Below are 19,362 nucleotides of genomic sequence, written 5' to 3'. Positions count from 1 at the left end.
GGAGCCTCCTCTTCACTTTGGCTCCCTTATTACTGCCCCTACTACCCCTTTTGGCTTTTGCCCCCACCAGTAACTGACTCCTGTCATACCTTCATCATTCAAACTGCTCAGAGAGAAGATTTGATTCTTGTCTTTCTACCAATCCACAAAAATGGCCACAATCTGATTTACCTTGAAGTCCTGGGTCCACGATGGTCTGTGAAGTCAAGCGCGGTCCAGTGATGAAAACTGAGAGCGGGGAGAGGAGAGCGGGGAGAGGCAGAATTACAGGGTGGAGCGCACAGCTGCCCCATCAAGACAGATATAACTCACACATGGAAAAGCCCTCAGGAGTTCAATTAAGTGGGAATAAGGTCTTTGCCTTTCCATTTGCTCCTTTCGATTTTTTAAGGCCTCCCCAGTTAGTACTGTAAAGACAGTTTTCTTTTCCACACCACATTCCCGATAAGTAGTTCATTTTTCAGGGTGTCCTCCCATGTCATACTCCACAGGGGTCATAAGGGAAACCCCACTGGCTGCCAATCTGAAATGGTCGCAGTGCACAGGGACTCTTATTGTTCTTCTAGATGCACTAACCTGTCTATGAAGGAAGTCTTTCTCTACCTGTATCCCTTTGCTTCTAACGTGCTCTCGTGAATCTCTCCTGGTCTTCCTATCTTGCTTTCTTCACTCCAGCTCGTTCCGCAGAGAGCACAGATGGGGGTTCTAGTTCACACTCAGTCTCCGGGTGACAGTGTGAGCCTTGGAAGTCAGCTTGCAGCCCTGGGGCTAAGCCTTCACTTCTGGGAGGAGCTTAGACCAGATCACTATCGGCACACAGGTTTCATCTTGAGCACCAGCTGTGCCTGGAGCCCTCCCTTAAGAGGGCCTCTGAAGCTATTGTTGAGGTTCAATGAAAAAAGAATGTCAAGATTGATTAGTAACGTCTGCTGTGGGTGGGGAATAGGAACTGCTGAATCAGGTGTTTGCCATTTTTGATCTAGAAGAGCTCTACAAATACCTTCTAGCAATAACTTCTCTCTTTTCTCATAGAGAACAGGTGAATTTCTACTTTTCTGCGGGCCAAAGTAACTAGTGGGAAAACCCAAATGGTCTTATTTCAGTGAGAGAGTACAGAATAAGAAATAATCTAAAATAATAATGGTACCTAACACTTAATGAGCACTTACTCCAGCCCAGGCACTAAGTGCTTTAAGATAATTAAGCCTCACAACAGCCCTGTGAGATAGGGACTGTAAATACCCCTATGAAGCAAATAAAGAAACTGAAGCATTGAGAGGTTAAATAACTTGTCGAGGTCTTAAAGATAATAAGGGCACAACTAGAATTGAACCCTGGCAGTCTGATTCTGGAGTCCACGTGTTTAGCCTGTCAGCCACAGCAGACACCCCCTGGGAACTTGCTAGTAATGCACACTCTCAGGCCCACTCAGGCCTACTGAATTAGAATCTGCACTTCAACAAGTCCCCCAGATGATTCATATTCACATTATGTTTTGAGCAGCACTGGTCTACATCATATTGTCTCCTAGAAGGATATTAGCTGCCTTTGTTAAACGTTTACAGTACTCATGCACTTTGCTAAACATTATGCCTGCATAATTGCAATTAATCCACATAAAAGTCCTAGAAGGGAAATCCTAAAAGATCAATGGATTGATCAATGTCAACATCCTGGTTGTGATATAGCGCTTTCGTTTTGCAAGATGTTACTGGTGGGGTAAAGGATATATGGGATATCTCTGTATTATTTCTGACAATCGCATATGAATCTACAACAACCTCACAATTTAAAGCATAATTTAAAAATCCTATGATCTAAGTTTTATTTTTTCCTACTTGTATTGTTGAGGAAACAGAAGCTTTAGAGAGACTAAGTAAGCAGGCCCAGGGTAATTCAACTTAACAAATAAGTATGGAGGCCCTCCTATGTGCAAGGGGGCTGGCTACAGCAGTGAACACATTGCCCTCACTGAGCTATCATTCCTGGGTGGGCAGTCATAATTCAAACCCAGAGCTGCTTGCCGAGTCCTCTAGTGCCCAGATTTCAGAGATATGGTCACAGGATCACAATGTGGTAAATAGAGCTGTGAATAGTTAAAACATTTGCAAAATTTCTAGGCAGATGTACATGAAGGTCTCTAACAGTGCCAGACAGGCAATAAGCACTCAATCCCCTTTCTTCTTTTCCGTCTCAGAGTGCAGAAGTGAGCCTCACCTCCACCTTGACCCCACAGGGATTTTACCCCCCCCACACCTGGATGGAATCCCATGGTGGGGCCGCTGGAGTGGTAGTAACCTGAGCCTCCAGCCCCATGCCGAATTCCATGGAGAGCCTTGCTCCAGGGCTGTGTTCCAAGGGAACGTACCATCTGAAACCTGTCAAGGAGTCAGTGGTGAGCTTTTTTCTGAATGTCAGCTCTTTTCACAGCATGGATCTGAAGGAGTCCCCTTAAGTAAGACCAGATTTATGGCCAGAACAATTGCTCAGACCTCGGATCTCTAAGTGATGTTTAACACTGGTGCAAAGATTGGCTTTGTCCTCGCACAAGGAATTTTCCTTCCAATACTGTAAGGATGATTGCACCTGGCAATCTATTCTTGTTGTCTTTCTTAGACACAGACTTCGGTGGGCCGGGGTGGGAGATAAGAAGAGCCATTTTCCGTAGAAAAGAATGTTGCAGATGCTGGATTCAAGGCCGGCTAGAGTTTGGCCACAGTTAACTGCCTACCTCTCAGATGGAGAATGGTTTGAGCTGGGGAACTCCACCAAAAATAAGCATGGGTTTTTCTTCTGAGGGTGGACACACTCAGAGGACATCACCTCAGAGAGAAATTCTTCAAACCAAGACTGCCATGTCTCTCCTGGCTCCAACTGCTTCTTTGGCATCAACTCTTACAAGCACGTGCTGTACACAGGCAAGAAGAAAGTAAACAGCAAAGGAAGATCGGCATACTGGGTACCAGCCACGTGCCAGGCACTGTGCTGTGCTGAGCACTCTCATTTAATGCAGTGTGATCCTGTGAGGGAGTATTGATGACCCCATTCAGCAGATGAGGAAATGGGGGCTCAGAGCAGGTAGAATATTTGCCTTAGTGCAACTACTTGAGCAGGGCCAAACCAGGATTCAAACCACCTGGCCTGACTCCTCATTCAATAATCTTTCAACAATATCACTCAGCTCACCCAAAAGAGACCCCTTTGATAATCCCTAAATAAATCACTGAATCTACACTCCTAGACCGACACTTCAATTCTGAAGGGAAATATCTCCTCCTGGTTTCCCATTCCCTGTGGGCTACCATGTGGAATTGGAATTTAGTAGGGTCTTAACATCATTTCTGACATTGCTTGTCAAAAGATGGAGAAGCCCTTGGCGCGTGAAAATGGCTGAGACTTCAGCATCAGACAGACCAGAGTTCAAACCTTGGTTCCACCATTTTCTAGCTGCATGACACCGGGCACAAACGTGGACCCTGCTCAAACTTTCATTTTCTCACCTATGTAACAGGGATGATTCCCACTTAGAAAGGTGCTTATAAGACGAATACTGACAGATACAGAGAGAGAAAGACAAATATTGTATGATCTCCCTCATATGTGGAATCTTAAAAAAAAGAAAAGAAAAGAAAGAAACCAAACTCATAAAAAAGAGATCAGATGTGTGGTTACCAGAGGTGGCGGGGGGGAGGGGAAATGGGATGAAGGTGGTCAAAAGGTACAGACTTCCAATTATAAGGTACATGAGTACTAGAGATGTAACACACACAGCATGATCCATATAATTAACACTGCTGTATAGTGTATTTGAAAGCTGTCAGGAGAGTAAATCATAAGACTTCTCATCCTGAGTCAAAAAAAACACATTTTTTTTCCTTTTTAAAAATCTATTTGAGATGATGGATGTTAACTAAACTTGTGGTAATCGTTTCACGATATATGTAAGTCAAGTCATTCTGCTGTACACCTGAAACTTATTCAGTGCTGTATGTCAATTACACCTCAGTAAAACTGGAAAAAAAAAAGCAAAAGCCCTGAGTGAAAAAAAGGCATGGTTTTTAAAATTATTAAGTACTTTATAAAGTATTAAAATTCTTTAATGGCTTTTTTTTTCTTCCACTTCATCATTCGTCTGATTGACCCTACAGTTGATTACTTAGGACAGCTTTAAAATCCAGGTCAACCTTGCTTAGACTGATGAATTTGTATTAGCTTGTATTTTTTTTAAAAAGTGTTTGTATACATTGGAACAGTCACATAATCAATAAAAGTGGGTCCCATTTCAAAGTCCAATGTGACCCCACTGCATGCAGCCCTGGAATACCCAGTAAGCAGACTGTGTTAGTATTTAAGACACCACAACGTACAAAACTTTTTGAAGAATTTGAGATATATTGATAAATAACTAGTTACCTTGGACAAACCACGTCTTCTTTATACTACACTTACAGCTTCATATCCTTCTGAATCACACAGACAAGGAGGCAGGATAACCTTTCCAGTGCTTACTGGCAGCAGGGAAAGTGGGTTTGGGTCCAAAACAGATAAGGTTTCTGTACAGAGAGAAAAAAGAAGGGCAAGGGTATGTTTTGTTTTGTTTTGTTTTCTTTCCAAAGGGGGAGAGAGTCTCCCAAAGAATAGTAAGCTGATGGCCTGGGGTGGTAGGTGATGTCGTTTCTGTACCTTGGAGGCTGCTTCAGAAGGGCTGCCCAGCCTGCCTTCCATCTGCCTCTCCCCAGCTCACTCCTCCTCTCCAGCAACTTTGTGTGGATCCTGGGGTTGTGCTGTGAGGGTCCTTGATCTGATTAGGGCAATTCTTCCTCTCTCCCTTCCACCCCCCACCACCCCCCCCGCCCCGCCACGCTTTTTCCCTCCCTCCCTCCCTTTCTTCCTTCGATCTAGAGCACCTTCTGTCTTACTGTTCTAGACACTGAAGATTCAACTGCCAATAACTCAGACAAGGTCCTGCTCCCGTGGAGCTAATGCTCTAGTGGAGGGGTGCTGGGGAGGAGGTGGGAGAGACATGATTAGCCAGGAAACATGGTTTACGTCATGTAAGTTAACTTAAAAGAGATCATTTAAAATAGTGATAAGATCAATGAAGAAAATAAAACAGGGAATGAAATAGAGAATGACCCGTTGTGGCAGCAGAGTGGCATCAACCTGACAGTGTGATCAGGGAGGACTCCTACGAGGAGGTAACGTTTGAGTTGAGACCTGAATGATGACAAGGAACCAGTCGTGCCACGATCTGGGGGAAAGACCTCCAAGCAGAAGGAACAGCAAGTGCAAAGGCTCTGGGGCAGGAGCAAGTCTGCTGTGTTTGAAGAACTGAGTGAAGGCCAGGGTGGCTGGACCACAATAAACGGGGGAGAAGAGCGGTTTGAGATAAAGCTGGGGCAGTGGACTGGCTATGGGAAGGAGTTCAGACTTTATTCTCCATGCAAAGGGAAGCTATTTGAGGGGGTGACATGATTTGGATTCTTAAAAGGTCTCTCTGATGGCTGTGTAGAGAATAGACTATCGGGGGTGGGGGGGTGGTCTTAGTCCTTCCGGGCTGCTATAACACAAATACCATAGACTGGGTGACTTAAATGACAAACGTTTATTTCTCACAGTTCTGGGGCCTGGCAAGTCCAAGGTCAAGGCACTGGCATATCTGGTGTCTGGTGAGGCCTGGCTTCTTTGTTCTTAGATGGGCATCTTTTTGCTGTACCCTCACATGGCAGAAGGGGCAGGGGAGGTGCCTGGAGTCTCGTATAAGAGCACTAAGCCCATTAATGAAGGCTCCACTCTCATGACCTGATCACCTCCCAAAGGCCCTACCTCCAAATGCCATCACACTGGGGAGTAGGTCTCCACATATGAACTGGGGGAGAGGGCATAAGCATTCAGTCTATAGCCGGCAGGGAGCGAGGAAGGAGATAAGTTAGGAGACTTCAGCAATCTTTCTGATGAGAGAGGATGGAGGTTCCAAATAAAATAAGAGACTAATGAAGACAAGTGGACAGATCTGAGGTATAGTTTGGAGATAGATGTACTGCGTAAGGTAATGTCAGCTACTGAACCAAATGACCCCAAAAACTTAGTGGTTTTTGACATAAAGTCCAAACAGTGAGCAGTTCTAGAAGAGCAAGTGGCTCTCCTCCAAGTGGTGACTCGGGGACCGAGGATCCTCATCTTGTGACTCTGCCAACCCCTGGGGCCCCAGAATCCTTTGAGGATCCTCTTCATCCAGCAGACAGATGGAGAAGGACACGTGGGCCTGCTGTGGCACAGATCATTCCACTTATATCTCTTGATGAGAGCTAGTCATGTGACTTCGCCCAAATGACAGGAGCTACGAAATGTAGTCCCTGTTTGGGCAACTACTTCCCATCAATGGTCCTACACTGTGGAAAGGGGACACAGATTTGCGTCCAGCTGGCCGTTTCTGTCATGGCAGAGTTGGCAGACCTTTTGGTGGATTGCACGTAGGGGTTGGAGGAAAGCAAGGTCCCCAAGATGACTCCTTGGCTTTTGGCATGAGCAAGGTGAAAGGTGGGCTTTAAGTGAAATGGGAACTTTGGGAAGGAGGAGATTTATACTGGGAGCAGGAGGAATTAAGACTTCCACTTTGGACGTATGTAATGTGAGCTGCCTCTGCGATACCCAAAAGGGACTGTTGGAAAGGCAGTTGGGTATATGAGCCAGGACTGCAAAGGACGTGTCAAGAGTGAAGATTTAAATGTCGCATTTCCCCTTTCCCCAGTGGCTTCTGATCCTGGTGCGGGTCCTCCATTGCCCTTGATCCTCCATGCACTAACTACATCAGCATACATTCACTTCTCCTTAGAGATAATGTTTATAACTCCACTACGCATGAAATGATAGCTTTTACTATTACATGCATTCACTCATCCAACACTTTATTGAGTGTCTATTATGTGCTGACCACTAGTGATTAGCAAGGAAGAAGACGTAGTCTCTGCCTCATGAAGATTTATTCTAGTAGGAGAAGATAGATAATAAACAAATAAAGAAGTAAGTATAGGGTGTCAGGTACACTGAAGAGAAACAGGGCAGGGTAAGAAAATACTAGAAGCAGGAGGACTTCTATAGTAAGAAATATATGAGCAGAAACTGGAAGGAAGTTGAGGGAGCAAATCATGTGTCTCTAAGGGGGGAGGAGGTGCCAAAGCAAGGACCAAGCAGGTGCAAAGACCCAGAGGCAGAAGAGGGCCTGGCGTGTTTTGAAACCAGTCAGGAGGTCACTGTAGCTGGAGAGGGGTGGGAGGGGAAGACTGGTAGCGATGAGGTCAGAGAGATGGGCAGGGGGCAGGTCATGCAGTAGCCAAAACAGGTTTTTTTCCCCCCAACACCTTCATGTAACTGGAGAAGGAGGGAGAAAAACACTATTTCCGGGTGCAGAAATCTTTGCAAAAAAAGTAACACACAATCAAGGACTTCCTGTGCAGTTCCCCAGATGAAACACCTTCGAAGTGGAGGATTTGCGACCAAAATGAGAAAGGGTCACGGTTTCCTACTGCGAAGTATAAGACACACAATCTCTCCTCCTGCAGTAGGTTTGCTGCACAGTTAATTGCAGCCACATGTGAAGCGCTGCAGGGGAGTGTTTGAAGCCAGCGCCATCAGAGACCGGGACAAACACCCCCCAGCACTCCTGCTCCCAGCAAAACCAGTTGTGTGATCAGCCCAGGAGGACGGGAACAGAAAAGTGCTGCGATGATAAATACTATGTTTTCTGAATTTCAGCTCCAAAATCTGAGCTAGAGGCCTTTTATTGGCTTCTTTTTATAAACATCAAAAGAAGCTGATTTCAATGAAAAAAAATTTTTTTCCAGGAAGAAAAAATTTTTCTGTTTTCTCTGTTCAATTACTGTCCATGATTCCCTCCTGATCTGCCCACAGCAGTGAGGCCGTGGAACCAAAATAGCCACTGTGGAGGCTGGGCATTTTATCTCTGCTCTTGATCTTGGTGGGACCTGGCAGGACACTGCCGCTGCCGGCAGTAACTGCAAACATGTGGGCAGGGCTTTCGAGCTGATGCTCCTGAGGTTGTGTTATTTAATGCTGACATCCCTAGAACTGGGCCCGTTTTCTCTGACCCACAGTGGAGTGTGTATACTGGACTGGGTTTTGGCTCCCCAGCATCTAGAGGTTTATCCTATTTGGGGGAGACTCTCCATTGGCTGGGTCTACAGAAACCAAAGGGGGCCACGTGGTCCCTCCCTGACAGCCAGGATGTAGGGGAATGGGTGAGGCTCAGCCAAATGGACGTTCCTGCCAAGGTTCTTCATTCTTGAGACAGTGATTTGAAGGCTTGGTGGTGGCAGCCATGTCGAGAGTCCTGGGACACCAGTGCCCGGGCTGAAGTGGTGAATGCAGTGCCGGGACAGCCAGGGCTTCTTCCCTTCCCGAGCTCCTGACCACATTCTGAGCCTGAATCTCTAGCCTCCCATCTATTCTTTGGCCACCCAATACCCATCCTATAACCTCTCTTTCTGCTTATATTAACCAGAGACCTTTTCTGTTGACTATAACCCAGAACCCTGGCCTACTCTTAAGTCATCTGCAGACCCCCATTCATGAACAAAAATTCCCCTGGACTCCCAGAGTTCACTTATATTGTTTTTGTTCTCATGTTGCTCGAATATGGACACCATAAAACTCAACGTAAGTTCCTTAGAGGCTTGCACCTTTTTTTTTCTTCCACTCTTACTGAGATATCATTGACCTATATGTATAAGTTTAAGGTGTACAGCATAGATTTGAGTTACATACATCATGAAATGATGACCACAATACATTCTGAACATCCGTCATCTTATACAGATACAACGTTAAAGAAATAGGGAAAAAAAAAAACCGTTTTCCTTGTGATGAGAACTCTTAGGATTTGTACCTTTTTAAAAGGCTTGTAGCTTTTTTTTTTTTTTTTTTTTTTTTTGGCCACACTGTGCAGCTTGTGGGATCTTAGTTCCCTGATCAGGGATTGAACCCGGACCCTCGGCAGTGAAAGTGCTAAGTCCTAACCACTGGACCGCCAGGGAATTCCCTGGCTTGTAGCTTTTAAGCAATTATAAAACACAAACGTATTTGCAAGCTAAATATATGCAATTCCACTAGATCAGCAATGTTGAAATTAACAGCATTAACTTAATATGACAGATGATGTTGTTCCGTGAAACTAAATATGTTAGCAGTGTGAATATGGAACTCACCTCTGGGCTCATGTGTTTGTATTTTCTTACTACCGTGGGCCCCTTGGCGACTTAACTCTCCTGCCTTTTCTCCATTCAAACCACCATGAACGCTTCATTCATCCAGCTTGTCTTGGGGTCCTTGGCTCTTTATTTTGCATGGGCACATCATTCACTACTGAGGACCACTGATGTTCTTTTGGCTTTGGCTGGGACAATTACAATGATTCTACTCCGCTTAAATGCCACTGTAAACACATATGCAAATGCAGGGCCTGAAATCAGGTAGAAAGGTCATCCAGATGACCCGGTATTTGCTTATATCAAATTTTTAAAGATTGACATAAAAAATACTAGAGTTTAAAAATTCTCATAGAAAACTCATAACTTCCTAAGACTACATTTGTAAACCTCAGTTTCAGAAATCACGACAAAGCAATTAGGAGCACAAGCTTTAGAGTTTAAAAAAAAAATCCTAGTTTTGAATCCTAACCCCACCCTTTAATAGTCTTGGAATCTTGGGCAAGTTAACTCCTTTGAGTCTTAATTTTCTCACCTGTAAAACGGAACCATAATATCTATCTCTTAGAACAGCTGTATTTCACAAGATGATTACGTAACTATTCAATAAATGGTAGTCATTATTGTTATTGGCATCCTAATTGACATTCAAGTTGGTTAACATATTTGCCCCAGTTCAGACAGCCAGCTAGTCACAGAGACAGAACTGGAACCCACATTTTCTCAACACCTAGCCCTTTGCTTTTAATACCATCTGTGTGGATCATCTGAGGGATTTACACTGCAGGAAGTCACTCAGTCCCCAGGTTAATTCCACTGAAGATCCTTCTAAAAAAACTGATCTGATTATTCCCCTGCTTGAAAACTTCTGTCTACCTCCTCCTATTCATTACACCTGTGGTTCTCCACATGGGGTCCCCTCATCAGCAGGGACAAACGTAAATTCTCAGGCCCCATCCCAGACAGACTCAGTCAGAAACTCTGGCAGTGGGGCCCAGCAATCTGCATTTTAACACACACCCCCCACCCCCGCCACCAGATGATCCTGAAGCAGGCTATGGTCTGAGAATTGCTGCTTTACAGAAACAAGTCCAGACTTCTTAGTACGGCATTCAAGGATCTTCCTGTTCTGGTCCCAGCCCATTTTTCTAGCCTTTTCTTCTAACACTCCTAAAACACTCTTATGCTCCAACACCATTAGACTTTCCTCTCTGTCTTAAACTTGACAGGCCCTTTTAGGCCTTGGTACCTGCAGTGCAGTTCCCTCTACGAGCATTTCTTCAAAAGATCTCTTTCTCGGTGGAGCCTTCCCTGATTGCCTCAAGGCTGGATTTGCAGCTTTGCAGCCTATTTGTCATACTTCCATCACACACAGCATGCAACCCTTGGGGACTGGCTTCTTTCACTCAGCGTGATTCCCTGGAGAGCCATCCAAGCTGCTGTGTGTATTAATAGCCCATTCCTTTTACTGCTGAGGAATACTCCACGGTGTGGACGGACCAGTTTGTTTAACCATTCACATGTTGAAGGACATCTGGACTCTCTCCAGCTATTGGCTGCTACAAACAAAGTTGCTGTGAATGTTCCTGTACAAGTGTTTGTGTGAACCTGCCCAGTGTTTTTGAACCCTTTCTGTGACTGGGGAATTCCCCCTTTAGAGTCCTGCTCACTGAAGACAGAGCCAGAAAAACTCATTTTCCCAACTTGCATGTGGGGAGCAAGTTCTGTCCATCAGACACAGCCATGCAAGGTTTTGTTCACAAGTGAGCAGTGTGACGAAGCAGGCACTCCAGGGACTCATGTTAAGACAAGGGTGAGAGCAGAGGCAACCGGCTTTGAGGGCAGCACTGGTGGGGGCTGGGTGTCCATGTCACTGCAGCTGGTGAGCTTCAGTGACTATACCAGCTGGGCTGTGGCAGTGGGGTCTTTGCTGAAAGTCCCGTGGGGTGGTTTGGGCATTGTTTCTGGTCCTGTAGCCTCCAAGCCCCCCTCTCTGGTCCTCTTGGAAATATCTAATATTCTTTTACAAATTTATTTTCGGCTCAAATAAACTTGAGTGGATTCTGTTATTTGCAATTAAGAACTGTAACCAATCTCCATCCCTAGCCTCATTGCTAGCCACTCCTAAACTTAGTGCTTCAGCTCTACTAAGCTCCCTCTAGTTTCCCAAATATTCAGAGCAGCACGTACTTCCCCTATTAGGTGCTTGTCACACTGTACTAACATTGCCTGTTTACTTATCTGTCTCCCTCCAGGAACTGTAAACCGGTATCTCCAGCCTGTGTCACACTTCTATTGCCCTTAGTATATGTTCAGTCAATCTTCAAATGATAATTCAAATGATTGCTCATCTTTTTTTTTTTTTTTTTTTTTTTTTTTTTTTTTTTTTTTGCTGTACGCGGGCCTCTCACTGCTGTGGCCTCTCCCGTTGCAGAGCACAGGCTCCGGACACACAGGCTCCGCGGCCATGGCTCGCGGGCCCAGCCGCTCCGCGGCATGTGGGATCTTCCGGGATCGGGGCACGAACCCGTGTCCCCTGCATCGGCAGGCAGACTCTCAACCACAATTGCTCATCTTTATCTTTGATGAGATAAGAACAATGCCTGTGACTAGTACTATTATGGTCACTTTGCCAGTCTGAACTAAAGTTTCCTCATCTATAAAATGGAATAACACCACTAAGAGAAGGACAGTTGAAAAGTCAGTGGCGACCACAACAGAAAACCAACATCCCAATTTTAAAAACTAGTCAAGGGAAACTTCCCTTGTGGCACAGTGGTTAAGAATCCGCCTGCCAATTCAGGGGACATGGGTTCGAGCCCTGGTCCGGGAAGATCACACATGCTGAGGAGCAACTAAGCCCATGCGCCACAACTACTGAGCCCGCATGCCACAACTACTGAAGCCTGCACACCTAGAGCCTGTGCTCCGCAACAAGAGAAACCACCACAATGAGAAGTCCGTGCACTGTGACAAAGAGTAGCCTCTGCTCACTGCAACTAGAGAAAGCCCGCATGCAGCAACGAAGACCCAACGCAGCCAAAAATAAAAAAAAATAATAAATTTATTTTAAAAAAATTGGCCAAGGACTTGAATAGATATTTCTCCAAAGAAGATATACAAGTGGTGAATAAGCACATGAAAAGATGCTCAACATTACTAATCATTAAGGAAATGTAAATCAAAATCACAGTGAGCTACACCTCACACCCATTAGGATCGCTGTTTTTTTTAAAAAAGAAGAAAAAAAAAAAAACCCAGAAGACAGAAAACAAGTGTTGGTGAGGATGTGGAGAAATTGGAACCCTTGTACACTGACACTGGGAATGTAAAATGGTGCAGCTTCTATGGAAAACAGTATGGTGATTACTCAAAATTTTAAAATAGAGCTATCATATGATCCTGCAATCCCACTTTTGGATATTTACCCTAAAGAATTGAAAGGAAGGCAATTCTGACACATGCTACAACATGGAGAAACCTTGAGGACATTATGCGAAGTGAAATAAGTCACAAAAGGACAAACACTGTACAATCCCACTATATGAGGTACCTAGAGTACTAGTCAAATTCATATAGACAGAAAGTAAACTGGTGATTGCCAAGGGCTGGGGGGAGGGGGAATGAGGAGATAGTATTTAATGGGGGCAGAGTTTCAGTTTTGCAAGATGAAAAGAGTTCTAAGGATGGATGGTGATGACGGTTGTACAATAATGTGAATGTACTTAATGCCTCTGAACTGTACACTTAAAAGTGGTTAAAATGGGGCTTCCCTGGTGGTGCAGTGGTTGAGAGTCCGCCTGCCGATGCAGGGGACACGGGTTCGTGCCCCAGTCCAGGAGGATCCCACTTGCCGCGGAGCAGCTAGGCCCGTGAGCCATGGCCGCTGGGCCTGCGCGTCCGGAGCCTGTGCCCCACAACGAGAGAGGCCACAACAGTGAGAGGCCCGTGTACCAAAAAACAAAATAAAACAAAACAAGACAAAAAAAATGGTTAAGATGGTAAACTTTATGCTATATGTATTTTTCCACAAATTTTTTAAAAGGTTAGTAACAGGGCTTCCCTGGTGGCTCAGTTGTTGAGAGTCCGCCTGCCGATGCAGGGGACACGGGTTCGTGCCCCAGTCCGGGAAGATCCCACATGCCGCGGAGCGGCTGGGCCCGTGAGCCATGGCTGCTGAGCCTGCGCGTCCGGAGCCTGTGCTCCGCAACGGGAGAGGCCACAACAGTGAGAGGCCCGCATACCGCAAAAAAAAAAAAAAAAAAAAAAAAAAAGGTTAGTAACAAACCACAATGTTACCACTTCATTTCCACTAGAATGGCTAGAAGAGTATCAAGTGCTGGCAAAGACTGTGAAGCAACTGAAACTCTCATACACTGTTGGGCACATTTTATAAACATTTAAAAATTTAAACATTTACTTATCACATGACTGCGATTCTACTGCTAGATAGATACCTAAGAGAAATGAAATGTTACAAAAAGACTTGCACACAAACGTCAGAGCAGCTTTACTTATAATAGTAAAAAACTGCAAAAAGCTATTAAAACTTTTTAATAGTAAAAATTAAATGCCCTTCAATAGGTAAAAAATAAACAAATTGAGATAGGTTGACACAATGGATTACTTCTTAGCAAAAAAAGGAATAACCTACTGATACATGCAACAGCAGGGATTAATCTCAAAAACATTATGGTGAAAAAAAGAAACCAGGGGCTTCCCTGGTGGCGCAGTGGTTGAGAGTCCGCCTGCCGATGCAGGGGACACGAGTTCGTGCCCTGGTCCGGGAAGATCCCACATGCCGCAGAGCAGCTGGGCCCGTGAGCCATGGCTGCTGAGCCTGCGCGTCCGGAGCCTGTGCTCCGCAACGGGAGAGGCCACAACAGTGAGAGGCCCGCGTACAGCAAAAAAAAAAAAAAAAGAAAAAAGAAAGAAACCAGATACAAAGGACTACATGTGTGATTTCAGCTCTATGAAATTCTAGAAAAGACAGGTCTAATCTATGGTGATGGAGATGCAGTCAGTGGTTGCCTGTGATAGGGCTTAGGAGGGATTGACTGCAAAGAGGCATGACGGAACTTTCTGGAGTGGTAGAAGTCATTTATACTGTATTGGTGGTTACATATGTGCATACATTTGTCAAAAGTCCTTGAGGCATGCACCTAAAACAGATCTACATTATATGTCGATAAAGTTGAAAGAAGGTTGGGAGGACGCAGATGAGAAAGTGTACTCAGGGGCTTCCCTGGTGGCGCAGCGGTTGGGAGTCCGCCTGCCGATGCAGGGGACGCGGGTTCGTGCCCCGGTCCGGGAGGATCCCACATGCCGCGGAGCGGCTGGGCCCGTGGGCCGTGGCCGCTGGGCCTGTGCGTCCGGAGCCTGTGCTCCGCAACGGGAGAGGCCGCAGCAGTGAGAGGCCTGCGTACCGCAAAAAAAAAAAAAAAGAAAAAAAAAGAAAGTGTACTCAGTATCTATGTTTCAAACTTTAGATTTCAGCCTCAAAGTGATTAGAATGTCTCACATTAATGTTATAAATGTTTTGGGTACTCTTACAATGCAGCAGTAAAATGATAGAGAAAGAAAAGAAGCAAAAACTGACACTTTCCAGAGTTTTCTCTTTGAAGAGAAAAAGCTGGACGGTATGGTGGAGAGCCTGACATTTGAAACTGTGGCCACTATTCTGTTACCATGAAAAGTCTGAGAGCCCAGAGGGGGCCTGCAAGGCACCTTCAAATGATATCTATTACCATTTGATCCTCAATACCCAAGAAGTAGATTTGACTGCACTCATGTTTCCAGTTGTTAAATAACTTCCTTGTGGTGGAACTAGGGCTTGAACTTAAATCTGTCTCCAAAGTCCATAGTCTTTTGACCACAAACCCCGAAACTGGAATCCTATGGTCATATGCTGTGGGTCCTGCCACCAAAGCCCATTTCCTTTGCTTTACAATGATGAGGGTCCCCAGAAGAGCCCCTGAATTCTGTGCGACTCCAACCTACATAGGACAAACAGTCCACTGTTACTACTGTTGGTCAGGTTGCTTTCTTTTTCAGACATGTATTTCTTTTTATTTACAGTGGTGTTCAATGCAAATCAATTCCATAACATGAGAAGTTACTGTGGATCAAAGCACAGACACAATGTACAATCCAAAACAGATGTACAGCTTTCGGGCCATGAAGCAAAAGGGAATGTTCATTCACACCCACAATAGCTTGAGATCTATTGGTTCTGCTTGTTCCCATGTTGGTTTCTCAAGATGTCAAGACTTGACTTTGGTTGTGAAGACTACTGAGGCCGTCCTGGATCTTGGAACATCTTGGCGTTGGTGTGTGACCACAAGATAAAAGACTTCACAGAGTGTCTATTTCTAGATAGCTTTCTCTGTATCAGTTGTAAAATATCTATTTCCCAGAATCAGGCTATGTTAGGCTTCCAACCCTTTAGACCCAGGTTCTAACCCTTTAGACCCAGGTTCTAACCCTCTAAAAATACGGACAGATTGTGATGGGTGTTGCGATTGCTCATGTCACTCTGCTGACTGCAGCCCATGGCTTAGATTCCTATCCTGCTTCAGGAAAGTCTGTTGAAGGGTCTGCGCATCAATAAAGGCCTGGTTGGGCTTCCCTGGTGGCGCAGTGGTTAAGAATCTGCCTGCCAACACAGGGGACACGGGTTCGAGCCCTGGTCTGGGAAGATCTCCCATGCTGCGGAGCAACTAAGCCTGTGCGCCACAACTACTGAGCCTGCGCTCTAGAGTCCACGGGCCGCAACTACTGAGCCCTCGAGCCACAACTCCTGAAGCCCGGGTGCCTAGAGCCCATACTCTGCAACAAGAGAAGCCACCGCAATGAGAAGCCCATGCACCGCAACGAAGAGTAGCCCCCGCTCGCCGCAACTAGAGAAAGCCCATGCACAGCAGCGAAGACGCATCGCAGCCAAAGATAAATAAAATAAATACTTTTATAAAACAACAACAACAGCAAAGGCCTGGTTCACTGTCAACTCAGCACACGTGCAGGCTGACACTGACATCCTGGTTGGATTGGTCAGCCTCCTTCTCGTGTACTGAGTCGTGGAACTGAAGCTTCATTGGGGACAGGCTCCAGACAGGGCCCAGTTTCTCCCTCCCTCAGCTCTCCCTTCCTGGGGAACCTAGTTTATCCGCAGGCTCCAAGCTTCTCTACTTCTGTGGCAGTGAAATGGCTACTGCAGGTCCAGGTCACACACTCTCACACCACAGCAGCCAGAGGAAGAGGAAGAGTCTTTTCCAGGAGTTTCCAGAAGAGACTTACTCAGGAGCCCGAGCAAGCATCCTCTTGGAAGTCCTTGGCTGTGTCCAGCCCTGAGCTGTACGCTGCAGAAGGCAAGCCCATTGCTGTGACCAGTAAGTGCCTGCTCTGGAGGAGGAGGGGGTCAGACCCTCTAAACCACATGGGTGGTAGGAGAAGATGGGGGTACATTCCCTCCTGAGTAGCCTCCTCCATACTTTGAACTGACTGGCTTAACCCTAAAGCATGTCAAGTCTGGACATTGTTCAGTTCTTAGATCCATGAAACTCCCTGCTGCATTTGGCGGTGTTGATCCTTGAAATTCTCTAGTCTACAGGTTCCCTGACCTGGCTATCAGCAAAGTACATCAAAGTGGAGAATTTTACACTACCCATGCCCAGGGGATTCAGATTTCACGGGTATGAGGTTGGGGCAGGGGACAGACATCTGCACGTTTACAAAACCTCATGGGTGACTTTGATGCAAGCAGCCCTGATGGAGAACCACTGCCCTAGGCTGCTGTGACATCACCCCTCCCGGTCCATTCATTCTCTCTGCAGGTATGTACTGAGTGTGCACTAGGTGCCAGGCACTCAGGTAGGTGCCGAGCATATGGGGACGAACAAGGCAGACAAGCTCACGTCTTTTTTTTTTTTTTTTTTTTTTTTTTTGCGGTACGCGGGCCTCTCACTGTTGTGGCCTCTCCCGTTGCAGAGCACAGGCTCCGGACGCGCAGGCTCAGCGGCCATGGTTCACGGGCCCAGCCGCTCCGCGGCATGTGGGACCTTCCCGGACCGGGGCACGAACCCGTGTCCCCTGCATCGGCAGGCGGACTCTCAACCACTGCGCCACCAGGGAAGCCCCAAGCTCACGTCTTTATGGAGCTTACGTCTTAATGGGGGAAGGGAAAAGAGACAAATAATTACTTAGGTTCCAGAGATTTCAGATGGTGCTACAAGCTAGAAAGGAAATAACTCAGGATGAAGTGAGTAGGAATAAAAAGAGCTACCTGAGACAGGATGGTCGAGAGTGTCTGCCCTGCATGATTCACAGCGGCCGAGGCATGGAAGCCAACTAAGGGTCCATCGATGGATGAATGGATAAATGCACATATATACAATGGAATACTGTTCAGCCTTAAAAAAAGAAGGAATTCGTGCCTTTTGTGCCAAGATGCATGAACCTAGAGGACACTGTGCTAAGTGAAATAAGCCAGACAAAGACAAATTATGTAGGATTCCAGTGACATGAGGAATCTGAACTGGTCAAACTCATAGAAGGCAAGAGTAGAAAGGTGGCTACCACGGGCTGGTGAGGGAGACAGTGAGGTGATGATCAAAGGGTACAGACTGCAGTCAGGCAAGATAAATAACTTCCGGTGATCTATTATACAGCATAGTGCCTGGAGCTAACAGCATCATATTGCATACCTAAAATATGCTGAGAGGATAGATCTTATGTTCAGTGTGCTTACCACACACACAAACACACACACACACACACACAAAATACTACTAACTAAGGGGAGTGGAGGAACCCAATAATAATAATGAGGAGGTGATGGATACGTTTATAGCCTTGATGGGGGATGGTTTCACAGGTGTATACTTATCCCCAAACCCACTGAGTTGTGTACATTAAATCTGCACAGCTTTTTTGCATGTCAATCATACCTCAATAAAGTGGTTTAATAAATGGCTGCCCTGGAAGGTGGGGAAGGTCAGAAGGACAGACCCAAGACAGGAATGAGCTTGGTGCGCCGGAGGAAAGAGGAAGGTCGGGTGTGCATCCAGGCAGAAGGGGCAGGAGGCAGGAGATCGAGGAGGCAGGGCCCTGTGGGCGGCAGTAAGGAGCTCAGACTTACTCTCAAAGCAGCGGGAAGCCTCATATACTCCCCGTATTCTTGTGCGTCTCTGGGTTTTCTGAGAGCTGCTTTCTCTCCACCTGCCCCTTAAGCTTTGCAGTTCTCCCAGCCTCTCTCCCTGCCCCTTGTTTTTCTCATTCTACCCAGGGAGGTGGGGGGATCTTGATTGTTCTCAGTTGGCCATCAAGACCTCTCCTGGGTCTTGTGCTCATGTATCAGATGCAGCTGGACCCCCCATCTAGCCCAGAGGCCCCTCAAACTTGTGCAAGGTCCTCGGTAGCCTCCCCTTAAATCGGCTCCACCCCTGTAACTCCAGCAGGTAACAACGCTCCCTGCTACCCAGACAACCACCTAGAAACCAGAGTGTCCTCCTGAGTCCCTCCCTCTCTCTCACCTCCACAGCCAATTACCGATTTATTCTAACCTCGTAAATATGTCTCAGATCTCTCTTTTCCTCACTATCCTGCCTAATGACAGTCCTAAACCAGAGGGCCACAGCTCTCCCCGGGCAGCCGCAGTCGCCCCGCATCGTCCCCCTCCCCCAGTCCTGTCCCCTCAGCTACGCTCTTCACTGTGAACTTGCTAAAGCGTTAAGTCTGCAGGGGATGAACCTGGAAAAGTCCAAATTCCTCCCAGTGTGGTGGTGGGATCTACTTTTTCTCCCTCCCTGCCCCCAGCCCTGTTCTTCTTGACCTTGGCAGATGCCTAAGCCAGGGTAACAAAAGAAAGCCTTGAGGATGGAATTCAGGGTAGAGGGAGAGACCCAGCATAACACAAAGACTTGAGATATGCAAAGAGGGTCGCTATCTAGAGGGTCGCTATCTACGTTTTGAGGACACAGGCGGGTCAAGGAGATGGGAAAAGGCATCTGGACAGGACGAGCATAGGAGGACCCTGAGCGCTCTGGGTACCCTCAGGTGGGAACATTCAGCTTGAACCTGAAGAGAAGGACCACTTCGTGTGGCCCTGTGACCGATGTGACCGATGTGCCCGCACTACAGC

At 46.3% G+C, this 19,362-nt stretch overlaps 1 protein-coding gene across 1 annotated transcript in view; it reads right to left on the bottom strand.

Moving 5' to 3' along the window:
• Positions 1-4,434: 4,434 nt before the first annotated feature.
• Positions 4,435-19,362, bottom strand: part of TAMM41 (TAM41 mitochondrial translocator assembly and maintenance homolog) — a gene marked incomplete at both ends in the record, with an annotated part of 108,840 nt that continues 93,912 nt past the window's right edge. Inside the window, one exon of the mRNA XM_079712361.1 lies at positions 4,435-4,553. Coding sequence (XP_079568487.1) covers positions 4,435-4,553 — 119 coding nt within the window. The remainder of the gene's footprint in view (positions 4,554-19,362) is intronic.

This window comes from Hyperoodon ampullatus, assembly GCF_949752795.1.
Source record: "Hyperoodon ampullatus genome assembly, chromosome: 10".
NCBI classification, from domain to species: domain Eukaryota; kingdom Metazoa; phylum Chordata; class Mammalia; order Artiodactyla; family Ziphiidae; genus Hyperoodon; species Hyperoodon ampullatus.
Note: the sequence above shows the minus strand (reverse complement) of the source record. Positions and strands in the feature narration are given on the sequence as shown.